The sequence below is a fragment of the Ambystoma mexicanum genome, chromosome 4q (genome assembly GCF_040938575.1).
Source record: "Ambystoma mexicanum isolate Mex_15411 chromosome 4q, UKY_AmexF1_1, whole genome shotgun sequence".
Lineage (NCBI taxonomy): Eukaryota > Metazoa > Chordata > Amphibia > Caudata > Ambystomatidae > Ambystoma > Ambystoma mexicanum.
This window is the reverse complement of record NC_090928.1, coordinates 747,537,526-747,563,158: the sequence shown is the minus strand read 5'-3', so window position 1 is coordinate 747,563,158 and position 25,633 is coordinate 747,537,526. Positions and strand designations below refer to the sequence as shown.

The following is a 25,633-nucleotide window of genomic DNA, read 5'->3' as shown; positions in this document are numbered from 1 at the left end:
TGGGCTCTGATGGTAAGCTGAAATCGGATACAAGGACACAAACAGAAGAATACTTATTTCAGTTTCTACAGACAGTTTGATATTTGAGAAGTGTACACCCTGTTCTTGTGCTTCCACCTCCTTCCCCATTGATGCATGTGTTCTTCTCAATCCACAACCCTCACACTTTAATTTGAATTTAGAATATTGACAGCGCAGATGCAGGGTTTACCATGAAATTATCAAATGTAAAAAGTTGAAAGGAACTAATTCTAATAATGCGGTGGGAGCCCCCCGCAAATCCCCCAACCCCCTATCTTAACTAATACCCTTGCCCAACCCCACATCTAGATTTGATTAAAAACAACCCAATTTTTTTTTTAAAACAGGTAAAGAAATGCAGTAATTTCTTCTTCGTTTTTTTTATTTTATTTGATCATTTATATGGATACCCAAATGCAGCACATGGACCTGGGGGAGAATGGGGAGCATGAGAGGAACAAAGATGGCGAAGACAAAACAAGACTGTGTGGATAAGTTCACAAGTTGGATATCTTTGGAGAAACTGGTTCAGTTCAAAACTCTGACCACTAGCTAGCAATCACATAAAAGCTTACCTGAATGTCCAGTTGTAGTCATCGGTGAGCCGCTCCATCAGGTCAAACTGAGGCCCTGGCACGCTGCATATCGGGCGGTTCCAGTTGTCGCGCACCCTCATGTAAAGATTCCTTGTATAAAAGTTTTCAAAGTCTTGATAGAGTGGCACAAATTCCTGTGGTCAAAACATTTTTAAAACGTTATATTTATTATTTTCCTTTTTAAGCCTTCAACCACTCCCAAATTTTATTTTCCAAAAGGACATAATAAATCAACCAACACATTTTCCACACTACCATAACATAAAAGCAAACCCTTTTGAGAAAGTTTTGTTGCACTCATTACACAAGTGACACTCTCAAAACAGTGCCAGACATACTGCGTGCCCATTTTATGCAGGTGTACACAATGTCTTAAAGCCTGCAGGTGAGCAAGGAGTGAGGTAGAGAATTAGTCAATCACCTTGTATCCTCACAGAATGTATCCAAGAGTAATGTCACAGGCTGTCAATAAATGACAGGCACATGCCATTAGGGTGCTTACCTGCAACTAAAGAAATAAAGTCACTTAATTTTGGACTCCTTTCCTGGTCTCGTGGTTGTGGAAAATTACTTTGCTAGCGACCTCTGCATACAATATAGAAGAGAGAAGTACTTCTTGGGAAGGCAAAGTGCTACCAGTACTCAAGACAGACAGGAGAACATCAGTACATGAAACGGCAATGTAATGTCCCCCTAAATTATTGTTTCACTTTAAGTCACTGGTTTCTCAAATTTGTTCCTCGTCCTTGACCCATGTCCCACCTGATATCACACTCACCTGCTGTTGCCACCTTTTTGCCTTTGTACATGCACATTTCCAGGGAATCCCTCCACCATGGGTAAAGGTGCTATTGGAAGTAATTTCTAATCGGAATGGACATCCCTGTTCTTCAACTAAATACACACGTGAAGCATTGAACTTATGGATCTTCAGTCCACGACTCCCCCCTTAGGTCTCAATTTGGATTTTAGATGAAGCAGGTGGTGTATAGTCTGTTAACTATATGCAATATATTATCAAGGACCATGTCAGACCACTCCAGGCTAGTAAAGGCCTGGCATTCTTGGGAAAATGTGAGTGGAGGTTGCATTCAGAGAAGCCCTCATGCCAAAAATCTCTCTTTATTAAAAGATTGGTTTATTTCAAACCTTACAAAAATGAAAACATTTCATCTCCACCATTACATTCCCTCATATATCTCTGTAAAACTAAAGCAAGGGCAAGCAAGAGCCAAGAGAGGGTGAAGAATCAATAGGATGAACATAATGGCTCTCAAGGCTCACCCTCAAGCTTAAAAACAGGGTATAATCTTTTCACTCCATCTCATTGACCCTTTCCCAATTCCAATACAACCTCCATAAACTTAATTGGAGCTAACGCCATCTGGGTATTTTCTCCCAGAATAAACATGTCCCACCACTCCTGACATGTTAAAGTTTTACAGAACTTGGTTGTTTAACTCATATTGCCTTCTTACTGCCTGCAATATTTGACATTCAGACAGTAGGTGTGGTGAAGTTTCCACTATTTCTTGATTTCTGCAGAATCTGCAGAAAGATCAGCTAATCGTAACCTGTCGCCTGTGGTTTAGGACTTCCCTAGTAGGGAGAATATTTTGTCTAAATCTCATAAATAACTCCCTATAGTGTTTACTCAGAAATGTAGATAGGTATTTGGGGACGCTGTTCAGCAGTCTTCCATCATGCTCCAGGTTCAGTGGTCACCTGTAGGAGCTGCTTTGTGAGAGAGTGGTGATCCGATCCATCTTTTCACCTGCAATTTCACTTTGTCGAATTCGTGTTAAGGACCTCCTCCGTTAGATACAGATGCTCAAACAGGTCTCTGCAGGAGGATTTCCAGGCATCCACTATCAGATCACTTCATTTATAATCTCCTTTGTGAATTTCAAATGGGGCAGCCTTCCCCTCAATCATACATTTCCAGAGTAGGCACAACGAGTGCCACCCAATCATCGAACTAAGAGATTGCAAGGCCAATTCAAACCAGATTAGGGAGATGGGCAAAGATTGTGGTAACCCCAACACCTTCCTCCAGAAGAGAACCCTCCAATCTAGCCCAAGCCGCCTCTGGGAGATTTGGGGCAGATTCAGCACCATATGTTAGTATCAGTGCCACTTTGAGTTTATAAACCACTTTGCTCTCGGGAGGATAGCTCAGGGGCAACCTACTCGCCTTGGAAGCAAGACAACACAGAGCAACACTGGTTCGATCCTCAGGTCTGCGCTTAGAAACCTCTGTGTATTAAACGCATTATAAATAAACTATCATAGCATATAAAAACAGACTAGCGGTTCTATTGAAAATTTGCTGAATTGGCTGTTCATTTTTCTTGTTTGCGCGCCAAGTCTCAGGCATTGAAGTCTGAGGCCATACACCCATGATTTTTTCGACTACACTACAATTGAACGGCACGCCCAAATAGATCATGGAGTCAACAATTTCAATTTTCTCTGAATTTACTATCCAGGTAAATGTAGGCTTTTTCCTTATTCCCAGTTTTGGGAAAATCATTATTTTGGTTTTATTTGTATTCACCCTCAAATTGTTTGCTTTCCAATATCGCTCCAGTTCATTTAAGCATCTTTGAAGTCCTATTGGAGTGTATTGTATTGTATCCTATAAGGTTTTATAAAGCGCGGCATAGACCAAAAAGGCATTAAGGCGCTGGGAAAAAAAACACCAGAGAGGAGAGCTACCCAGTTAAAACAAACGTTTTTAAATGCTTACGGAAGAAAGAGAAGGCCTAAATGCACCTGAGGTGCAAAGGAAGGGCATTCCACAAAGTCGGGCCAGTACAGAAAAGGACTTGCCCCCGCACAAGAGCGTCGAAAGCAGGGGACAGTCAGCAAAAACTGATGAGCCGAGCGCAGAGTTCTCTTGGCCTGATAAATGGGCAGTTTTGCCTGTAGAAACTTAGCACCCAGGGTGTGAAAAGCATGATGTACCGTGCACAGAACCTTACATTTTACCCGGGTTCTCACGCGCAGACAATGAAGGTGCCGAAGGAGGTCCACAGAATGGCTAAGTCAAGGGGCATTAAGAGCCAACCTGGCTGCTGCATTCTGGAGGATCGGAGTCGTTGAAGCAATGCTTCTTGGCTGGCCAAAGTAGATGCTGTTGTGGGATATATTGACCCACTCAACGGCATTGCCCCACATCACTAAGCTGCAGGTGCGCAGAAACAACCACAAAAAAGGGTTGCGCTGGCTCCTGTGAGCGCCATGGCTCAAAACTGTGTTTTGCAACAACAACAAAAATGACTGCACCGTCTTGCCAAGCACACATCGGGCAGGATGGAACCAGGGGGCATATTAAAGGAGATTGCTAGTGGGTTCTCACATACACAAAAGGAAGAAAGTGGAAAAAGCAGTGTTGCTTTGCTGCAAAAGCCAAAATAGCCACTGAAAATAAACCCTTTTTCACCTTTAAAAAAATGCGGCTTTGACGCTAATTCCCTCTGTTCCTTAAAACCACTGTGATTAATAAGTCCTCCCAAGCACTTTGTGTTTCAATGTGCCTCAGAAAAACCAGGCATAATTCTGAATTGACAAGTCCAGTTAAACCAACTCTTTAAAAAAAAAAAACTATCAACCAGGAACTTTATTTTGACTTACACAGGAAACACAATCATTTTCTTTGCAAAAGTATCCAAAACACAGCTGTTCAGAGAGATACTAACTAGCTGAGCCATGCCTGCTTCAATGTATCTGCGCTTCAGACCAACTCCAGCATTTCAAGAGAATAACTATAGCTGCCGAAAGTGTGTGAATCTGCTGGAGATAAGTTGAAATTTAAAAGGGAGGCCAGCTGCACCATGTGTGAAAAAAATGGGCTTTTGAAAACTAAAGAAAATAAAAATTCTGTGTGTTGGAACAGTACACTGGTGAAAGAAAGCCATGGCCAGTCTTTGGCAATATGAAGGGGTTTGTTGCTGGTGAGATTATATAACATGGGTTATTTTATCTAACCGGCTTAAAGGTTAAAACAATGGTGGCTGGAGTTGCAAGTTGAAAAACAGGTTTTCTGCTTGGAGGGGTGGCAACAAAAGGAGGGCTCCCTCTCAGCAGATACTAACAGCCCCCTGATAATAACGGGGTTGATCAGACTTTCGTCTTTGTTGGGACCCTGACAATGAAGCTCCCATGGAAGGAAGCCTGAGGTGTGAAGGGGCAACATAACTTCAATCAAGGGAGAAACCTCCACCAGGCTCTGTAGGAAATGACAGTTGACAGCAGTTGAAGTTAAAGAAAAAAAAAATGATCCAGGGACAAAAGAACTGCCATTGGTTCCCAAAGACTATTTCAGGAATAAACCTTAAAGACTTATCTTTGTAGCAAGACATTGAAAAATTGTAAAAATGTTGCAGTTTAAAAGTGATTTTTTCGTGCTTTCTTTAGATACATGGTAGAACTCACTGACAACTGGGGGGCAGAAAGGGCAAAGTATTGAGGATAAATCAAAAAGTATCAATGTTGCAAACATAACATTTTGTACATACATCCCTGGGGATAATTCGCATCTGTGTAGAAAGTTATGGAATTTTAGGCCAATCTTTAATGCTAAAATTATCAAAAAGGTATCAGAAGGGCGAAACAAGGTCCCAAAGATTTGAGGATTGGACTGATATGTGCTGCACATAATATCTAACATGTGTATATAATTTACTAAGAGATTGCAATTGTATAAATGTCTGTTTTTGGCAAAACCGGGTTTTAAGTAAAGAAAATGTGGGAGTTTTTGGACATTGTAAAACTCACCTCATAAACCTGGCATTCCCTTGGAAATCCAACCAGTTGAGAGCAAGGCGGAGACTAGCACCCCTGCCCTATCCAAGTAGTTTAGGGGCATGCTTAGTTAACCCTGTCCAGCCTATACTTTGATGATGTCATTATGCACTATAAATAAGGGTCCCAGACAAGGCTCTACACACACACTGTTCCTCATTTCCTGCGCTGCGTTCCTGTTCCCGTCATTTTCCATATCCAGACTCCAACAACAAGGCCAAGCATTGCTGATCCTACTCCAGGGCCCACTGAAAAACCAAAGCAGTGCCAAACCCATTCCCATAAAGGCCTCCAATAAAAAAAATAACACTAAATTTCCCATTAACAAGGGGAAAACTGTGGTACCTTTGGCATCCTGATTCAGCCTGGCTTGCTGCCACTCACTGCTGCAATCCTGCAACCCCGATGACCTATGGTATCCAATGAATAGAATTGCAAGTCCAGAAGTGGTACCCAGTAACCAGAACTGCCCAGCTGTTTGCGCGGTGCCCTGCCGTGTAGTGACCATAACCGTTGACTGTCCAAAATCCAAAAAATGGACTGCGAGTATCAATTGCCACCCCACCTGAACCCATAGCCTATCTTGTGTTTGTCCTCATCCCACCTACTAAGTCACCCTATCCTTATCCTGATACCTTGTTCAAACTGTCACAATCATTCTTGCAACCCTGCCATTCATTTCTAGTGCTAGCGCCATCTCTTTAGTAATTTTGTCCTGTGAAATCCTAAACTATTAATCCTATTTTGAGTGATCGGACTGGTTCTGCCAGGGTGGGCGCTGGGGCGAGACGGTTGAACTCGCAAATCAACCCTAGAGCTTACTGTTTCCCTTCTTGGTGGCCTAGCCTGAATACTCTAGTGCAGAGTAAAACTATTCTTGTCACAAATGACTTTCCTTCCTTTTTCGTGCCTTCATTTACTCAAAGTGCACCTTCCTACATCTTGCATAACTCATTCAATTTACAAGCTGGAGACTTAATTTCACTTCCATAGTGTACCTGTGATCTATAGCTATCCCTCAGCCAAAACACTGCATTGCGATTTACAATATTTAACCCGTTTTCCAAAGAAACCGTTTTAGTAAATTTACACGGAAAATTTAAATATTTACAAAGTTTCCAACGTGTCATTTTGATTGCAAACTGTTTTAAATCTTCCATTAATTTTTCGAACTGTATGCTCTTGCTAATCCATTGCTTGTGATTGTTGGTATCTCTGCATTGTTGCTTCAGTAAGGAATCATAATTGCTTCAAGGTTTTTAAAACACATTCATTATTGGGTTATTCATTTCCGAGTGTCATTTCACCACATTGCAAGGGGTTTTAAAATATGTTTTCTCTTATTTGGGGAGGGAAGGTCAGATTTAAATTCTGTTTTCAGTTTCTTATTCCTAATGACCTGCTGCTTCTTCGTATCCACTTAGATTTGATTCTTGGTGGGTTGAAGGAATATTGCAGGGGGAAATTCTAACTTGGATCCTATCTGTCCCGAACCAAAAGTGCTCCTATGCTGCTGTGCTGTGCATATGGTCCACTTAAAAGTCTAACCCAGTGCATTGCTTACATTCTCATTATTACTATCACTCCAGTGGTGTTTGCTGCCCTATATTAAAAGTGTGTGATTTCTTTCTAATTTTAAATAAATAAATGGTCTATCATGACCCGGGGTATTTGAAAAGGGGGCATGATAGGAGTGGTGTACCATCCCAAAATTGAATCCACATAAATAAGGAGAAAAGCATCTCAGTTAGGCGCTACATACTAGACAGAGACCAAGGTGTGCGCGTCGCCCGATTGAAATCCTTAACACTGTTACAGTAATCTATAGCATCCATAATGGAGGCAGTTACGATTTTACTCCTGGCCTCAATAGGAAGGAACGGGAGAACCTTCTTCAGAACCCCAAGTTTCACAAATCCACTCAGACAGACTGAGGTTTCTGCCCCTCAGGAGACTGAGGACAGATCTTAATTCCAAGGCTCTTGACAATAGAAGATGGGTTAGGGCAGGGTCCCAGGCAAGCAGGCCAATAGTCAGAAGACCAAACTCTTGGTAGCTGACCTGTCACCAATACCTCAGTTTTTTCTCCATTCAGCTTGAGCCAATTTTCAGTCATCCATTGGGATACTGCTGACAGACAGGTTCTCAGAAGTTTAGAAAGACTTTCGTTAGAAGCATTAAAACGAAAGAAAATCTGTGTGTCATCCGCATACATAAAGAACCAAACAACTTCAAAGGCACTCCTGAGACACCAGTGTCCGAGAGGCACTGTAACAGTCTCTGATGATCAATGGTATCAAAGGCTGTGGAGAGGTCAAGCAAAATAAGAGCACTCGTCTCTCCACGGTCTTGTGCCAATGCAATGTCATCATGGAGCACGATCATAACTGATTCTGTGCCCACCCCTGGACGGAAGACAGCCTGTAATGGGTGCAGAATATTGTTGGCCTCAAAATAAGTTGCAAGCTGAGGAGTGACAATCGATTCCAGCAGTTTGGCCATGGCAGAGAAAAAGTGAGATAGGGCGGTAGTTTTCCGCCAGTGCAGGATCAAGGTGGGGCCTCTTAAGCAACGGGGAAACCACAGCATGTTTGAGGGATGGGGCAATAAAACCGGTAGCGCACGAGTACTGAAGCGGCTCAGTGAGCAGTGGAACCAAGTTCAAGGATGGATTCTGTAGAATAAACAGTGGAATATGGCCTGCAGGAGACGGCAGATTTAAGCATCAGAAGCGCATCTGTCACTATTGCTTTCCGTGATAGTAACAAAATCAAACTTGCCAGGGGAGCGGTCAGCTGGACAGTCCAGAGGTGTAGTAGTGCCAAGGAGAATAGCTCCGTCAGAGCAGATCTTCTCTATTATATTGCAAATTTTATTTTGAAATGAAGTGGCAATGAGATTGCGTACGGGTAACCAAGGAAGGGACTAGGGCCAGGGTGGACAGTTCTTTAGCAACAGCAAAAATCTCTTTTGCAGAACATGAAGCCTTGAGAATACGGTCAGCATAATTCTGGGTTTTGGGCATATTAATGGACCACTGATCGTGATTCCTAAATTGCATGTATGTCCTTTTTAAGTGCCATTTTCGCTCCACACGACAGCATTTCTGTTTCTGTAATCTTAGTTCTGAAGTATACCAAGGAGTTGATGGCACATTACATGTGGTCAGCAATTGAAGGGGAGATAAAGCATCAGCAGTGTCTTTGAGAGCCAGAGCTAGGGCATTACAAATATTCAGCCCCATGATTCTGTTTTGTTGGGTAGTTGCCTTGACAGCATGAGAAATCGTCTCAATGGAAACTTCTGACCACCTCCATTAAAATTTGGTGGGACAAGGGAGCTTAGTCTTAGACCAAGAGTAGGGAAAAGCAAATGGAATCAGAAAATGGTTAGACCATGGCATGGACAAAGGGTTAAAGACCTGTAAACCATGAATGTTTGAAAAAAATCAGGTCAAACTGGTTACCCCCGGTAGGAGTGTAGTCGATCAAAACCAAATCGTCTGCGTATGAAACGCAGGGGGTCTGATGGCTATAGATTTTTGGGGGGGGCATTAACCTCTTCCTGGCTCTTGTTCATGTCCGATAGATACAAGTTAAATAGCTCTTGAGCAAGAGGGCAGCCCTGTTTGAGGCCTCCAGAGGTGCCGACCGAATTTGTTAAGGTCCCTGTACTGGATATCCTGATTTGAATAGATGTTGAAGAATACAAGTTCTTTATTGCCTCTAGCAGGTCTTGAGGGCAATGCCAATTAGATAGGCTCTGGGAGAAACTTTCTCTACTAATGGAGTCGAAGCCCTGCTCCAGGTCAATAAAGGCTAAATAAACCTTCTGCTTTGACCTACAGGCATTTGACTTTAAGATGTTAAAGGAGAAATAGGTTTAGGCTGGTCCCCACCCCCGAGACAGACCCCATCTGCCGTTTGTCACGATGGCCAGATCTTATCGCCCACTTCTTCAGATGTGCCAACAAAACAGACACAAATATCTATCCAAGCGTGTCCAATAAAGCAATGGGTCTGTAGTTTTTCAGGTTGTCTTTGTCCCTCTTCTTGTAGATTGGACTATTATCGCCTCCTTCCATGAGGCAGAAACCTCTCTACCTATTAAGATCTGGTTGAACAATACCTAATAAAATCGGCCCCGTTCTCAGGGTTGCATTTCTGCATTTCATTATGTAGACTGTCCATGCCCGCTGCTCACGAGGGATTACATTTTTTATCTTTAAAACAATATCCTAGTGTGTAAACTCAATAGACCAGGGCATGGTAAAGGAGGTTGTGCTGACTACATTTGGTTTGGTTCTGAGAGAGTAGAGTCCAGAAAATAACTCAATCCAAACTCTTTCAGAGACGGCCGGAATCATCGTTGCCAGTTGGTATGTGGAATTACTATTGAGCAGGGCCCAGAGGTCACGCGTGGTCTTACTGGCTATAATTTTCATGAGGACTTCAGCGTCCGCTTGAAGGCGTTGTCCCTTTGCAGACAGCAACCAATTCCTGTATTGCTGTTTGTGCTTTTTTTCATGTTTTTTTCTGACTTTTTCACATCTTCATTAGGGCAGTGGAGCCTCTTAACTGTGGCGTTACTTTCAATCCTTGAAGTTACTTGGAACCTCAAAAGGATACTAGGATAGTCAATGCCCAGAGATTTAGAGGCTACAGAATTTTTATAGGAGGCTGTGATCTCTGGTACTTCCTCCGGGCACACTCGCAGGCGGTTTCTCCCCTGGTTTATCTGGACGGCTTTCCCCATTCTCTTTTTCACCTCTTGTTCCTGCTCTTTGAAGAAAAGACGTAGAAGACAGTGATCACTATTGTATTGGCGGTAGGCATGACATTCAGGGAGTGCATATATTTAAAGTGACTAGTGGATGCAAAATAATCCAAATGGGCTTTCTGAGGACCACGCACCCATGTTGCTCTCCCCGGAACGTCACCTCTAAGGGCGCCATTTACCATACAAACATCACGTTCCTTCATCTCGGAGATCCACAGGACTGCTTATTTTCTGCAAGGAGCCCCAATGTAGTTTGGCCCATAACTTGTCCAAACATCTTGCATTCAAATCTCCACATATCAAGAAAAGGGGAGATTTTAAATCAACCCAACTATTATCCATTAGACCAGTGATTAACTCAACAAACTCCTCATCTCCAATCCCAGCCGGTTTCCAATATACATTGAGTACCACTAGCAGCAATGGAGCCTGACCTGGGGATATTTCCCAATCTAGAGATACCATCAAAGGACCTGGATTGCTTGTATCCACAATTTTGAAGCTATTACCAAATTTTACCAATGTTAGTAGGTCCGCAGGCTGTCTCCCTACTTTCCTGGTTATAGCTGGATTGAAACATACTTCAAAGTCTTCGCAAATCGGCTGGGAGGAAAGCCTCCTTTCCTGAAGACATAAGATGTCAGTTTGAGGTAGCTAAGGCTCCTTTCCGAAACAAGTGCTCAAAGCCTCTGGTGTTCCACGTGGCTATGTTCAAGGAGCAGGTGGGTAGAGACTTAGGAAGTTTTGGTTTCTGTGCCAGTATTCCAGCCAACCATGACCAATCAGTTGGTAGGCTTGAGGCTCCATCGCTCGCTTCTCTCATCCTAACTGTCCTTTTCACTACATGTTTACTATCATATGAGACTTCAATAGATGTAGAAGGTGCCAGTTTCCGGTTTTCACCAGGAGCACCTAGATCTTTAATGACTTGTGTGGAAGGGTATTTCTGACCATGTACTGGTTTGGCTTGGAAGACCCTCAGGATAGGGGATTTCAATCTGCAGGTCATTAGTTTGAATGCTGGTTTCTCCAATATGTGTGGCTTTTGCAGCTCCCCGTCAAAGTTTGAAGCCCAAACGTAGACTGTCAGGGTATGCCTCCAAAATGGCTTTCTTCACCAATACTGAATTGAGATGCAGTATCACCATATCCAAACGTTTTTTGCTCACAAAGGCTACTATCTTGATGTCATTTTGCTCAATGAATCAGAGTTTGGGCGAGCATTGTCGAAGGTTCAGCACATTCCTCCTGTTCATTATAAGGCCATCTTTCTCCATAATTATCCTCTCAATCATTATGAAGGGCTTGGCGGGGACCTGGGGATTGCCCCGATCTCTCATATGGGCATCCTTCTTCCGCTTCAATGGATCCACATGCACGCTGCTAACTTGTTGCAGGTGTTTCAATAGAAGGTCCCTTCTTTGCTCCAGCGTGTAGAAGGGGGGGAAACCATCTTCCTCATTCACGTGCTGTTCGCTTGTATCACAGCGAATATCAAAGCGTGATCCTCCTTCGACCTGCGATTCCCCCTTGCCAGGTCCCAATTTATCAACCACAAAAGTCGGTTATTTGTCCCTACTGACGATTCATTCAAGCCATCTGAGTAAGTAGATACATTCAAGTGTATGTGCAAGTTTTCATCTTTAGAGACTGGCTCATCAATAGCCTCTAATGTTGGACCTTGGGTCGCAGTCCTTTTAGTAGGACCATTGGAGGGCCTGGGTCTATTTGATCGACATCAATCGGTGTAAGCCTTCACAAGAAAGCTCTGGAGCCATTTGATTTTCCGTTCTTAGGTGCTGAAAGGCATTTAGATTTTCTTTGGGTGAGTTGTTTGGGCACCTGATTATGACCAACCTCAAAGCTGCCTGGTTTTTTGAAGACGGAATACATAGTTTCTCAGAGGTTGTGCCCTGATCCTCCCTGCGCACACTAAGAGCCATTGACACTGACTTATCCAGCCTCGTGGGAAGCTTCAATGCATTCATGTTTGGCTGTATATATTTCGTATTTGTTTGGCCTAATGGCTTTGAGGTTGGTGTTATCATTCGACCATGACCCGACGGTGCTTTCAAGGGTGTAAGTTCATGGGTTTCATTATACACGGGCGTCATCCTTTTTTTTTCTAGGCGCCCTTACCGGAGGATGTATCGTTGGGGCACCGGTTGCATGGCTTTTAGTAATTGTGCCTATGTCTTCTAACTCGCAGCTTCTCCTGTGACTCCTTATCCATTTCAATAGGTCTAGAATTCTTGACATTGTGGTAGTTGTCTCCCACTCTTCCCCTCTAGCCAAGTTGAAGAGCCTAGACTGCCATTGTGCAGAAATTCGGCTTCTTTGTCTAGTCTAGATTGGACTACCCCGGCAAAGGATTCCAAAGGAGGTAAGTTTGGAATGCATCGTCGCATAGAGCGAAGTCTGATCCTTTAATGTCTCATTTAGAGTTTTCATACAGTATCATGAAAGGGTTGATGTTAATATTCAAGGCCACCATCATTCAATTCCGTAAATGGACATGATCAATCCAACCCAAGGGCACAGACGATGGTTGGCGATCCTCTCTTAATCTCCCTGAGGAGATGGTGCCTCCAGAGTCTGAGGAGGAGACAGAAGAAAGATTTAAATCCTCATTTGGGCTGTATGAGGGGGGACAAGGGGCACCAGCTGTTGTGGGCACCAATACCTGCATAGTTGTTTTCGAAGGGCCAAACTTAACACTTAGACGAGGTGATGTTATTGACGTAGAGGAAACCACGATCTGCACTGGTGCCATCTGCGGTGCCTCTGACAGGTCTTCCAATGAATAATCTTCTGGTTAACAGGGTACATTCAGTTTGATACTATATGCAATATATCATCAAGGACCATGGTCAGACCACTCCAGGCTAGCAAAGGCATGGCATTCCTGGGAGGGTGCAAGTTTTGGACCCCGGTGGAGGTTGCATTCAGCGAAGCCCTCATGCCAAAAATCTTTCTATGCAAGGACATTAACTGGACCGGGGAGTTGGAGAAGTGGTTGACATTGTGTGTGCCTTCAAGGCATCTATCAGAGCAGTATGCATTTCATTGGAGGCAGGTAAACTTCAAACACAGTCAGCTTGCTTAGCAGACAAAATCATCAAGAAGGAAATAAGTGTCCTGTAATGTGTAGGGTAACTCCACAACAACCAGACAGGAATAACAACCCGCTAGGGGGAAAAGGCTAGCTGCACCCTTTTGAAGAACTTTATTTTGTAAACAAAAAGGAAAGGGTGACAAGATATTATAAGTCCGCTGCCGCAGAGCTCTCTCTCTCGCCCACAAAATGGAGTTAATCTTCTAAATGTACAAATCGTCATGCTAATAATTACATATAGGCCCCTTTTCAATTGGTTGTATCGTCTTCTCCTCCATCTTCACTGCAGGTGGGGAACTGTCTCTTCTACCTTGAAGCGCTTTAAAGTAATTGGTTAAACTTGAAAGGCACCACACTGTCTTTACACCTAATCATGTTATGTGCACCTGGTCCGTGCAAACAAAGCAACTTGTTTGTTATCCCAGACAAGCAGGCGCTCCCATCATGCCTCCTCACTGTATTGGCATCACCCATTCCTCTCCCTGGTACAAATCGCAGACCTTGTTTTTCTCTGCTCCCCCCTGCATCAGTGTTGGGCAACTCCCAGTGATCAGACCAAGAAAATACAAACCTCTGGGGACAAAGGCTAGGTGCACCCTTTTTCGAGAAAAGCCAAGAGCTTTATTTTGTATACAAAAGAAAAAGGCGACAGGGTTTTACAAATTAACTGCCAAAGAGCGCCCTGATGTCTTTCGTACAAGATTCAGATTATAAACCAACAAATCGTCACTGCTTATGCACTCGATATACACTGTTAATCCCCCACACTCATTGGCTGCTGCCTATATGCATGCTAATAATAACGTATAGCCCATCTTCCAATTGGTTCCGCTGTCTTCGTGCTCCTCTTCACCACACGTGGTGAAGTCCTCGTCCATCATGGAATGCTGAAAAGCAATTGGTTAACATCAAATAGCACCACCCTACCTTCGATCCTAACCACATGACATACACCTGGTTATCAGAGTGAACTCTGTGGGCAACTTCGAGGTCAGCCTGGTCCTTGCAAACAAAGCAGCTCTTTTTCTCATCCCAGACACGTTGGCGCCTCCACCATGCCCTCCCCACTGTATGGGCATCAATCTTAGCTTTCCTTGGCACAAAACATAGATCATGTCGTTCTCCACTTTCCACTTTATCAGTGCCCCTCTCCAGAGATGGACCTGGTGTCCCACTAATCAATCCAGTTCACAAATGATGCAAAGCCCATTTCCCTGCACATCTGGTAGTTCAAATAGAATGACTATCGTTTTAGGGGGCGCTAGTGTCTTAAATCTTGGTTCATGTATTGGCATCCCAAGACCTCTGCCTTCACTCCCAGGAACACAAACTTGGCACTAGAGCGCAGCCCTTCACTCCTTTGGATGCACATATTCTAACCTAATTAGTTCAAAGGCCTAGCTGATTTGGGGGCATATGTGTGTTCTTTTGCTGCACCTGGGAATCGGGATGCAATGGTGAGGAGAGAGATAAGGCCTTGTTGTTCTGCATTTCTATGAAAACACAGCCTCTGAGGATTCAGGCCTACTCATAAGCGCAGTGTTAGTTCAGGTTATGACGGACATGTTTAAATGTATTGTGAGAGACCTGAGGGTTCTCTCACTCCTACTCTCCCTGCACCCTCTATGCAGATGACCACGGAAAGGCCATCGCTATTGGATCCCTCAAGTGAGAGAGCAGGATCACCTGGGTGGAGGACCCATGGGGATGACGTACCTTTGGGTGAGACATGGTATCCCCTTTTCCTCAGGATAGTCAACCTGATCTTCCCCAAACATTTATGGGGGGGAATCAGCGTACATGTACTCCACTTCTCTCCTTAAAATGCATGACAATACTGAGACGAAGAAGAAACAACTAGGAGCAATGAATATTACCTCCGTTAGCCATTCAAGTACTGAGACTTAACCACCTGTATCCGGTTAGCTAAACAAAAAGAAAAGGTGTATAAAAGCCGTGGCTACAGGCAGAATAGAGAGCACGGGTCGGATTCAGAGCAGAAGCAAGGGTCGAATCAGAGCTGGGGAACCAGCGTGGAAGCCGAAAGAGAGGAGAAACCGAGACGGCAGCATGTTGGAGGAAACCCTTGGAATCCCGATGGACTGTGAATATGGGTCAGAGATCCCATACATGGGGAGACGACCAGCAGGCGGAGGTGAAGCTCCATACATTAGCCGGCGAGTGTGAAGAGGAGAGCCTTGCTATTTCGCAGACCCTCGGGAGGAATAAGCAACACAAAGGAACTGCAAGAGGAGCTGACGAGACTGGGTAAGTGTCAGGGACACTTATAATACTGGGGCACTCAAAGGAAGCTGTACAGATAATAACGTCAATGCAATATAACCGAACTGAGTGAAAGTAACATTCCATACTGAACGAAACTGAACACGTTACTACTATTAAATATCAAACTGAATGAAATATACTACATTCAATGAAATAAGTAAAATCAACATATCGGAATGAACGAAAAAGACCATGTTGCGCATATTGAAGATTGACGTGAATAAAGAAAGAACTATTTTGAATACCATATTGAATTAACTGAACAATGCTCACATTTACTGAACACCATTTGTAATACAGCGAGTAAGCTGACCTTTATTTTGAATACAGAACTGAAAGGCAGAAGCCAAAAGATATTTGATTAATTGAAAGCAACACAGATAATGAACTGAACCAATTATATAAATGCAATGGTATTAGATGAATCCACCTTGATGAACATTGAAGTAAAAATTCAAAGGAAGCTAAACTGTAGGAAAGATACAAATGTGTTAAAATTGTGAAGCTGCACTTTATGAAACTGGCTATCACCTCTAATATTGAACTTTGAAGGCAACCTAAAAGTTCCTGGTTGCGTGACCTGTAATCGGTGTACCGTGTGGTCTGAAACTGCGCCTTGACCAGAGAACTCCTTTATGTCAACAAGGAAGCTTGCTGTGGTGAAAGCAGGAAAACAACACTTGATAACCATTAGACTTGGGTAGGGAAACACTGAGTTGTGTAAATCCAGATGAAAGACTAAAAGCTTCAAGATATTTCCTTTCGATATCGACATTAAGCTTGGGGAAGGGAACCCAAAGTTTTGGTGTCCTGAAATTGTGTTGCCTCGGAACTGTGGGATGGGCACACTAACTTTTATAAAACTATTTACTCTAATATACCTGGTAACGTTCTTTCGATGGGATGGTCCGACGAAGTATTCCATATCTATGACAGGTAATATCCACAGCTGTGCTGCTTTGGAAAATTTTCGACATCTGCGTCCTGCGTCGATGCGCCGTCCCCGAGGACCTCCTCCGACGGTCAATGTCACCCGATGTTATAAGTAGACCGAACGACGCCCGTAGCCTCAGTTGTAGTTTTTTCCCCCAGAACTTGTGACACCAGTTTTATGCCAGTCAGACACACAAGGCCTTGTGGAACGCAAGCTGCAATCGCATAAGAAATTCTACATCGGGGAAGGTAGGGAGGGAGCGATATGGAATACGTTGTCGGACCATCCCATCGAAAGAACGTTACCAGGTAAGAGAGTAACTTGTTCTTGGAGGGGATTGGGTCCTCCGACGTATTGCATATGTATGACAGACTCCCAAAGCAGTACCAAGCAAGGAGGTGGGAAAAGAATTTAGAACACAAATTTAGCATGCCCAATCAAATTGCGGAATAAAGGAATGCCTTGCCAAAGGCCAGATCCTGCCCTCGGATGGAATCGAGGGATTAGTGACGTACAAAAGTATGTACCGAAGCCCAGGTGGCTGCATCACACATGTGACGAATAGGAACACCCCTCTGCAGGGCAGTAGACGCAGCCACTCCCCTGGTAGAATGGGCTCGCAAGTCAGCCGGAGGGTCCTTCCCGCCAAGCGGTAACAGTCGGAGATGGCTAAAATAATCCAACGAGACAAAGTCTGTTTCGTCACAGCTTGTCCCAAACGCTTTCCAGCGTAACCAATGAAAAGTTGATCGTCCACTCTGACCCGGGACATGCGCGAAATATAAAAGCTCAAAGCTCTCCTAGGATCAAGCCTATGGAGCCTCCCCTCTTCCTTACCAGGATGTGGAGGAGGATAGAACGCCGGAAGAACAACCTTCTGGCTCAAATGAAATTCCGAAACCACTTTCGGAAGAAAGGAAGGAAGGACGAACTCTGAGGACAACCCTGTCCTTATGAAACACAGTGAAGGGTGGCTTAACTGAAAGTGCCTGTAACTCACTCACTCTGCGAGCGGAAGTAACCGCAACCAAAAACACAATTTTCAGAGTTAACAGTCTCAAAGGGCAAGAATCCAAAGGCTCAAATGGAGCACCCATAAGATACTTAAGAACAAGGTTCAAATCCCAACCGGGCACCAGAAAAGGTGACAGAGGGAACACATTAGTGAGCCCTTTCAAAAACTGAGAAATTAAAAGGAATCTTAAAATAGGAGCATTCTTCAGACGAGCGCTTAAATATGGACAGCGCCGCCAGGTAACCTTTAATGGTCCCCACTTGCAAGCCCCTGTGGGCCAAGGAAAGCAAAAAAGACAGAACCATGGGAATGTCACACTCAAAAGGATCCACATTCTTAACTCTGTACCGTTGCCGTTGGAGAAAGTTCTGCGACTGGTGCAGAGACTATGTTGCCGGCCGCCTGGCCGAGAGCAACACCTCCATCCCGTCTTCAGGGAGGTCCCAATCCTTATACCTCAACCTTTCAAAAGCCAAGCATAAAGGTTGAGGGATCTGACCTCTGGATGGAGAACCTGACCCCCCCTCCCGTGAGACCAGATCGTCTCGCTAGGGAAGACGACATGGAGGGCAGATGGATAAGTGGAAAAGAAGGTCCGGGTACCACGTCCTTCTGACCCACGCTGGAGCAATGAGGATCATCCAGGAACCGAACCTCTGTAACCTCCGCAGTACTTGCGGGATGACGGGGACTGGAGGAAACGCGTACAGCAGTGGGAATGACCACTCCACCACGAACGCGTCTCCCAAGGCTCCTTTTGGAGGAAATTCCCGCCAGCAGAACCTCTTGCACTTCCAGTTGACACTGGAGGTGAAGAGATCCACTTGAGGGGTCCCCCAAAGGGCGAAGATCTCCAGGAGAATCTCCTGACCCAGCTCCCACTTGTGAGAGATCGTGCTCTGCCTGCTCAGAGCGTCCGCCGTCTCGTTGTCGTCTCCGGCCAGATGAACAGCCGAGATCAAAACTTCCTCCTGGATGGCCCAGAACTCGAGCTGCATCGCCTCCCTGCAAAGAGGAAGTGACCCTGCCCCCCCTTTTTGTTGAGGTAGTGCATGGCCATCGTGTTGTCCGTTAGAATCAGAACACTCTTTCCTCGCACAGTCGGCAGAAAAGCCTTCAGGGCAAGCCTGACGGCCCTCAGCTCCAACAGATTGATATGGAGTCTGGACTCCGACTGAGACCAACGACCGCTGACTGTCAACTCGTTGGCATGAGCTCCCCATCCCGTGAGGGATGCGTCCGTCACGATTGTCACCTCCGGCCAGGGCAGCCAAAATGGGGCCCTCATCAGCAGATTGCCTTCGACGGCAAACCACAGAAGGTCCTGGGCGACCGAGGGCGGCACCTGAAGAGGGTCCGACAGCCTGCCGGAGGACTAAGACCACTGGAGCTTGAGTGCCCACTGCAAAGATCTCATCCGCAGACGAGCCTATGGCACCAGAAGAATGCAGGTTGCCATGAGGGCGAGCAGTCTCAAAAACTCGGACGCTGGGAAATTCTGGGCAAGTTGAAACTTGTGCACCATCTGCTGAATGTGAAGAGCCCTCACCTGAGGAGAAAAACACTGCCCCAGGGATGTGTCGAGCACTGCTCTGATGTACTGGAGCCGCTGTGCTGGCATCAAATGGGACTTCTTTAAATTGAGGGAGAAGCCCAGCTTGTGAAGGGAGTGGCACGTGACGGACAGATGATCCAGTACTTGCTCGGGAGAGCTCCCCCTGATCAACCAATCGTCCAGGAAGGGGTATTTGTGAATCCCCCCTTTCCTGAGATGCGCTGCCACCACCACCATGAGCTTGGTGAAAACCCTCGGGCGGAGGTCAATCCGAACGGCAGGACCCGAAACTGAAAGTGGGAGTCGCCAACCGCGAACCTCAGGTACTTCTTGTGCTTGGGATGGATCGGCACATGGAAGTAAGCATCCCTGAGGTCGAGAGACACCAACCAGTCCTGAAGTTGAAGAGCCTGGAGGACTTGAGAGAGAGTAACCATCTTGAACTTGTCTTTCCTGAGGAATTTGTTCAAACCGTGCAAGTCCATGATGGGTCTCAATCCCCCGTCTTTCTTCGAAATCAAAAAATAAGGGGAATGCCATTGCTTGTTCCTCTCCGCTACAGGCACCACAGTTCTATGGCACCTTTCTCCAGCAGGGCTTGAATTTCCTGCGCAAGGAGCCGATCTGGACTCTTCAAAGAGAGGTTCCCAGGTGGATTGTCGTGAGGCCTCTGCCGAAAGGGAAGACAGTAGCCGTGGGTTATGATCTCCAGAACCCACACATCTGAAGTAATGGCACGCCACTCTACAAGATGCTGCGCCAGCCTTCCCCCAACCGGCGAACCATGGGACCTGGCCTCATGACTGAGTGGTAGCGGCTGCGGCGTTGCCTGAGGGCAAAGAGGCAACTGCCAGGGCGGCCTTGGCACCTCGAGTACCCTGTTTTCTACCTCTGGCAGTCTTAGGGTGGCCTCTTTGACTGATGGCTCCTCTTGCTTTACTGAAGGACGAGTAATAGCGAAAGGAACCTCCCCTATATTGTTGTCCATTAGGACAAAAAGGCGAAGGTTCTCGAACTGCAGCGCCCAACGACTTTGCTGCAGCTTTGGAGGTCTGCAACCTCTCAAGGCTCTCGTCAGCCTGGCTGCCAAAAAGATGTTCACCGTCAAAGGGCATGTTGAGGAGCCGGGAATGCACATCAGGAGCGAACCCAGACTTCCGCAACTACGCAAACCTGCGTATTACGCTGCTCGCCGCCATGGACCGGCTGACACAATCTGCCATGTCCAAACCCGACAGAACGGCCTCACACATGGCATCCTTGCCATCCTGAACCATAGCAAGGAAACATCCCGTTCGTCCCCTTCGGGAATATGTTCACCCGCTAAAGCAACACAGTTCCACGGAGTGTGTGTGAAACGAGACAAAGCACATATGGAGTTGGCCGCCTGAAGCGCCATACCCCCTGAAGAAAACACTTTCTTCGCCCAGCCGTCAAACCGTTTGTCGTCCCTATCCGGAGGGATGCTAGGGTACGGCGCCTGCTTTGCCGGGGCCGTAGCCGCCTGCACCACCAAACTCTCTGGAGTGGCGTGCCTGGACAAGTAGCAGGGGTCGCTACTGGCTGGACGGTATTTTTGCGACAAAGACTTGCCCACTGCCGGGAGACTCTCTGGAGCATTCCAAGCTGCCGCCACCCTTCTCTGCTGAGCCATATGAAACGGCAGTGCTGGGTCAGTGGGGGGACCAAGATCAAGGATGTCCGTGAGATCATCCTGAACAAACTCCGCTGGCGGAGCCGACAATCCCATGTACTCGGTGACCCGAGACATAAGGCACCAGTACGAAGAATCAGCATGAGTGCCAGGCTCTGGCCTACAAAACTCCACCTCCGGAGAGGTGTCCAGTCCACTGGCATCATGCAGTGACTGCCTCAGGTCATCAAACTGGCTATGGCCCGAGAGAAGCTCATCTGGCACCGTAACCGGAACCAAGCCTTCATCAGAGCCTTCATCACCCTCTGAAAGGTACTCCAGGCGGTGAGAGAAAGACACCTGGGGACCAAAGCTATGCCTGACCTTAGCCAGAGCCTTTCTAGGGGCTAACCCCGTACCACAGGGCCCCTCCGACACCACCGCCTCGAAAGGCGTCGAGGGCGCCGAACGAGTCGGCGCCGAGAGAATCGGTGTCGACGTAAGCTGCAGCGCCACCAGCATCGACAGCGTCGACACAGGCCTCGAAGCCGAAGCTCCGAGCGTGTCTCGACGACCTTGGCGCCGACAGCGTCGACGACCCCCTTGGAGGCAGAGCTTCGAGAGAGATCGTCGACGACCTCGGCGCCACAGGCGTCAACGTCTTCCTCAAAGACGGCACAGGATCACGCAGTCTCGAGCGCGTCGGGGACCTGGAACGGACATGGCGAGAACAGCTACCCTTATCCGAGCGGGACCTCTCCCGCGAGCCGTGCCGACCACCTGAGCCCGAAGGCGTACGGGCGGTGTCTCTCGACCGGTGCCAACCGACCCCACTCGGAGGTGCGGATGGACCGGTGCCCTGCGCCTCGAGAATCGGCAACCTTTTCTTCCCGAAGGAAAAACCCATTCCTCCGGTGTCGCTTGCATGGTGCGGATAAGCGACCCGCCGATGGGCGGAGTCCTCGGAAGAGGACGGGCAAGGCGACCGATGCCAGCGCTTCCAGGAATGCCTCGAAGAGGCAGAGGAGTGGCGACACCGACTCCTGGAAGACCCACTGGACTTCCGACAATGACGCGGAGCGTCGCATCTCGAGTCATCCGTCGAAAGCCCTGTAGACCTCGGTTTCCGGGGCTTAGACAACCGACCTACCGACAGCTTCTTCTTGCGCTCCCGCAAGGCCTTGGCCGTGAGCGACTGGCAGTCGACACAGTCGTCCGTATCGTGGGCCTCCCCCGGGCGTCGTGCGTCCTACTTATCACATCGGGTGATGTCGGAGGAGGTCCTCGGGGACGGCGCATCGACGCAGGACGCAGACGCCGAAGATTTTCCGAAGCAGCACAGCTGTGGACATTACCTGTCATAGATATGGAATACATCGGAGGACCCCAATCCCCTCGAAATTGAACTTTGTGGTGAAGTTAATTACATTTTGGAGAGAAGGCAGACTAGTCGGACAGAGCTGGAAGTAGAATAGACCTTTATGTTTGGACCACTATTTCAGTTATGGTTGATGTCCCTACATGTGGCTTTGTATTAGTTGTGAGGGCAAGTATAGGATTCAGACACAGACAGATTTTTATGTTGAACTTTTTGACACTGACCTGCCTTTGTTTCTTTAGGTAGGGAAATCCCACCTTAGTATAGGGCAAGTTAGGCCTTAATCCACCTGGACCTTTATTTAATTTGTATTAGTATTTTATTGAATTTATATAGCCCTTTCATCTAAAATTTTATCCAATTAATAGAACATTGTTCAACTTTTAATCTGTTGTCTGTGTCACCCCTTCCATGATGCCAACCTCACTGTATACTACATCCTAAGTAATTCAATTGAATAACTTTCCCCTGCATAATTTCCCACTCCCGCCAATTATCCCCACCCACAACACCCCTGCTCCCCTGTCCCGTGCTCATTTCCATATATTAATATATTTTTCACAATCTAAATCGTCTAGGAAGGGCTGTGGTCTGAACATGAATCCCAACATCAGTTACCCCTCCCAACACGTAAGCCTGCTGGCCCACTAATTCATCCACTTCATGAAGGATTTAAGAGTTTTATTCCTGTACATCTGGTAGTTCAAATGGAATAACCATCATTCTGGGGGGGTGCTAGTGTCCTAAAGCTCAGGTCATGGTTTGACAACCCAAGACCTCTGCCCCGGCTCCCATGAGCATGGCCTTCGTACTGGGCTGCAGCCCTTCTCCAATTTGGCTTCTCGCATTCCTACCTAATTGTTCTAAGGTCTGACTTGATACATTTATATGTGGGTGTATGTGCGTGTTCCTTGCCACGCCTGGGAATTGGAATGTGATATCAAGCAAGAGATGAGACCTCGCTGTTCTGTGTCTCCAACATGGCCTACGAGGATTCAAGCCTACTCTTAAATGCAAAATTAGTTCATGTTCTAACTATTACACACATGCACTGTGTTCTACATGACACTATCGCAAAGAAAATGTTTGCTTTTCCCTGTGTAACCTCCCAAAATACTTGCGACTCCCGCCAGTTGCTTCTGCCCATAAGGTTCTCCCTACATCACCATTTGCGCATTCTCCATATTTTAAAGTATTTTCTGAAATCTAAATCATTTGGGAGGGGCGGTGATCTGAACATGCATCCCATCAAATGGCATGCATGGCTACACTACAATTGTCCAAATTCAGGGTCTCCAGCGCAGGTTTGACAAGGCTGTAAACAGGAAAACTGAATTGGGGAAGAATGTAATGGCCAGACAATACGCCCAACAGGAGAGACCTGGATAAGCCTTAACTTGGTTGGTTAAGTTGAAGCTAGGCAGGACCAACATGGCAAATACAGATAGGCACAGGTGACATTACTAGGAACACAGAGGAAAACCCAGAAGTATTTAAACACTTTATGAGCAACTTCACACTCTAATGGTACCCATTGAAGTAGAGGTCGAAGTCTATCTGGACCAGTTCAGAGAAGCCCCAGTTGCCTATAACGGCGAGGGAGGTGGCAATAGCTATACATACCCTTGGTTCAGAAATGGCACTGGACCCAGATGGATGGACTGAAATTCTCTAAAACATTTGTGGATGTATTGGCTTCTAATCTCTGAGCTAATTGAAAGGGCCTAGGAAGATGGAGCTCTTCAGGGCAGCATAGAATCTGACAGCATCGCAGTCTTAAGATGGACATGGACCTCCACGTGGTGAAACTTGTATCGTTACAGCTCATTAATACAGTCACGAAAATATAAGCCAAGCTCAGAAAAGACTGCAACTGAAGCTGTACAAGCTGGAACACTTGGACTAGGTAGCTTGTGGAAGTGGTGGTGGTGATCCTGGATGCTGAGATGGCTCTGACGGTGTCCAGTCAAAGTTTTGAAACATTAGTTTTGAATGTCAAAAGTTCAACAAAAAAAAGTTTTGAATTTATTTATTTAATATTAAAGGGTTTATTTTAATTTAGTATAGTTAAGAGTTTAAAAAAAGAAATAAAAAAAAAATGGGGGTCAGCAGGGGGGAACCCCCAAAAAATAAACAATTTGAAACTTTTTTCGACATTTTTGTGTCAGACCTTTTGACATTCGAAACTTTGACTGTCGAAACAGTCGCCAGGAACCGCTCCGAATATGCCCTGCATCTAAACTTGGATGGCTTCTGGAGAATGTGGCGGTAAGAGGCTATCCTGATCAATCGATGGGCCTTTTGAACAGAGCACAAAGGACACTGCTAAAGATTCATGGGTGGATGTTGTAGAAACAAGCATACCAGAGGCCTAAGCAGGGGGATTCCCTTGGCACACATATTTGCTATGGAATTGCTGGCAATCATGTTGAGGAATTAAGGCCGGGAGAAAGTAGTCAATTGCTACCTATGTCAGGAAGAACAGAACAACTTTAAACTTGGATTTTGAGTTCTCAATACAGTAGATTTACACAAACACACACAACTCAATTATCAAAAACAGAAGCATCTGATCAATAGAAGAAGAAAATTATAACACCATTCTCCCTCATCCTTGTTCTCCTTGCCCATGATCCATCCGACTGTAGTGGGGGAGTCTAGCCCCACCGGTATACCACCAAGGTGACAGACAGCACTCACTGAAGCAGCCCTACAGACTGCAACCGGATAACATCACTTGAGTAATCATGAAGAGGCGACATGGCTCAACACACACACATAGATGTGTTAGACATGAAGCACATGCATCCCTGCATGAAGCTACACAGACACTTAGGCCAAACTGCTCTTTGACACGAAGAGCATGCTTGCAATCACTAAAATAGAGATTACATACACCCCATCTCTCTCATGCAGTGATGCCAATCACACAAGAATACATGTAACTGCTTGCTTGATGCAGAACGCAACCAAACTGAGTGGCATGTAAAGCAAGATGGAAGATGCAGCCATGGTAGATGAATGGGAGCCACCTGTGCGGAGAATGATCCAATCTTGCTGAGCTAGAGAAAAGATCCACAGCTCAGACATCAAGTGCACAGTGCCAAAGTCATTATGAAAAGGCAGGTTTGAGCCAGCATTGGAAAACTACAGGCAGTAAATCCCAGGCGAGAGACGAACAAGTTACTTTCTTACCTGGTAACGTTCTTTCGATGGGATGGTCCGACGACGTATTCCATATCTATGACAGGTAATGTCCACAGCTGTGCTGCTTTGGAAAATCTTCGGCGTCTGCGTCCTGCGTCGATGAGCCGTCCCCAAGGACCTCCTCCGACGCCCAACGTCATCCGATGTGATAAGTAGGACGCACGACGCCCGTAGCCTCAGTTGTAGTTTTTTCCCCCAGAACGTGTGCCACCAGTTTTCAGCCAGTCAGACACACAAGGCCTTGCGGAACGCAAGCTGCAATCGCAAAAGAAAATCTGCAGCGGGGAAGGTAGGGAGGGAGCGATATG

The 25,633-nt window shown here is 46.1% G+C and overlaps 1 protein-coding gene across 1 annotated transcript in view; it reads right to left on the bottom strand.

The window, feature by feature from the left end:
* The window catches only part of LOC138467978 (serine palmitoyltransferase 3-like), a 1,426,144-nt gene that overhangs the window by 1,056,399 nt on the left and 344,112 nt on the right, over window positions 1-25,633 (bottom strand). The window contains exon 3 of the mRNA XM_069608333.1: window positions 597-751. Within this exon, the coding sequence (XP_069464434.1) occupies window positions 597-751 (155 nt within the window). The remainder of the gene's footprint in view (window positions 1-596; window positions 752-25,633) is intronic.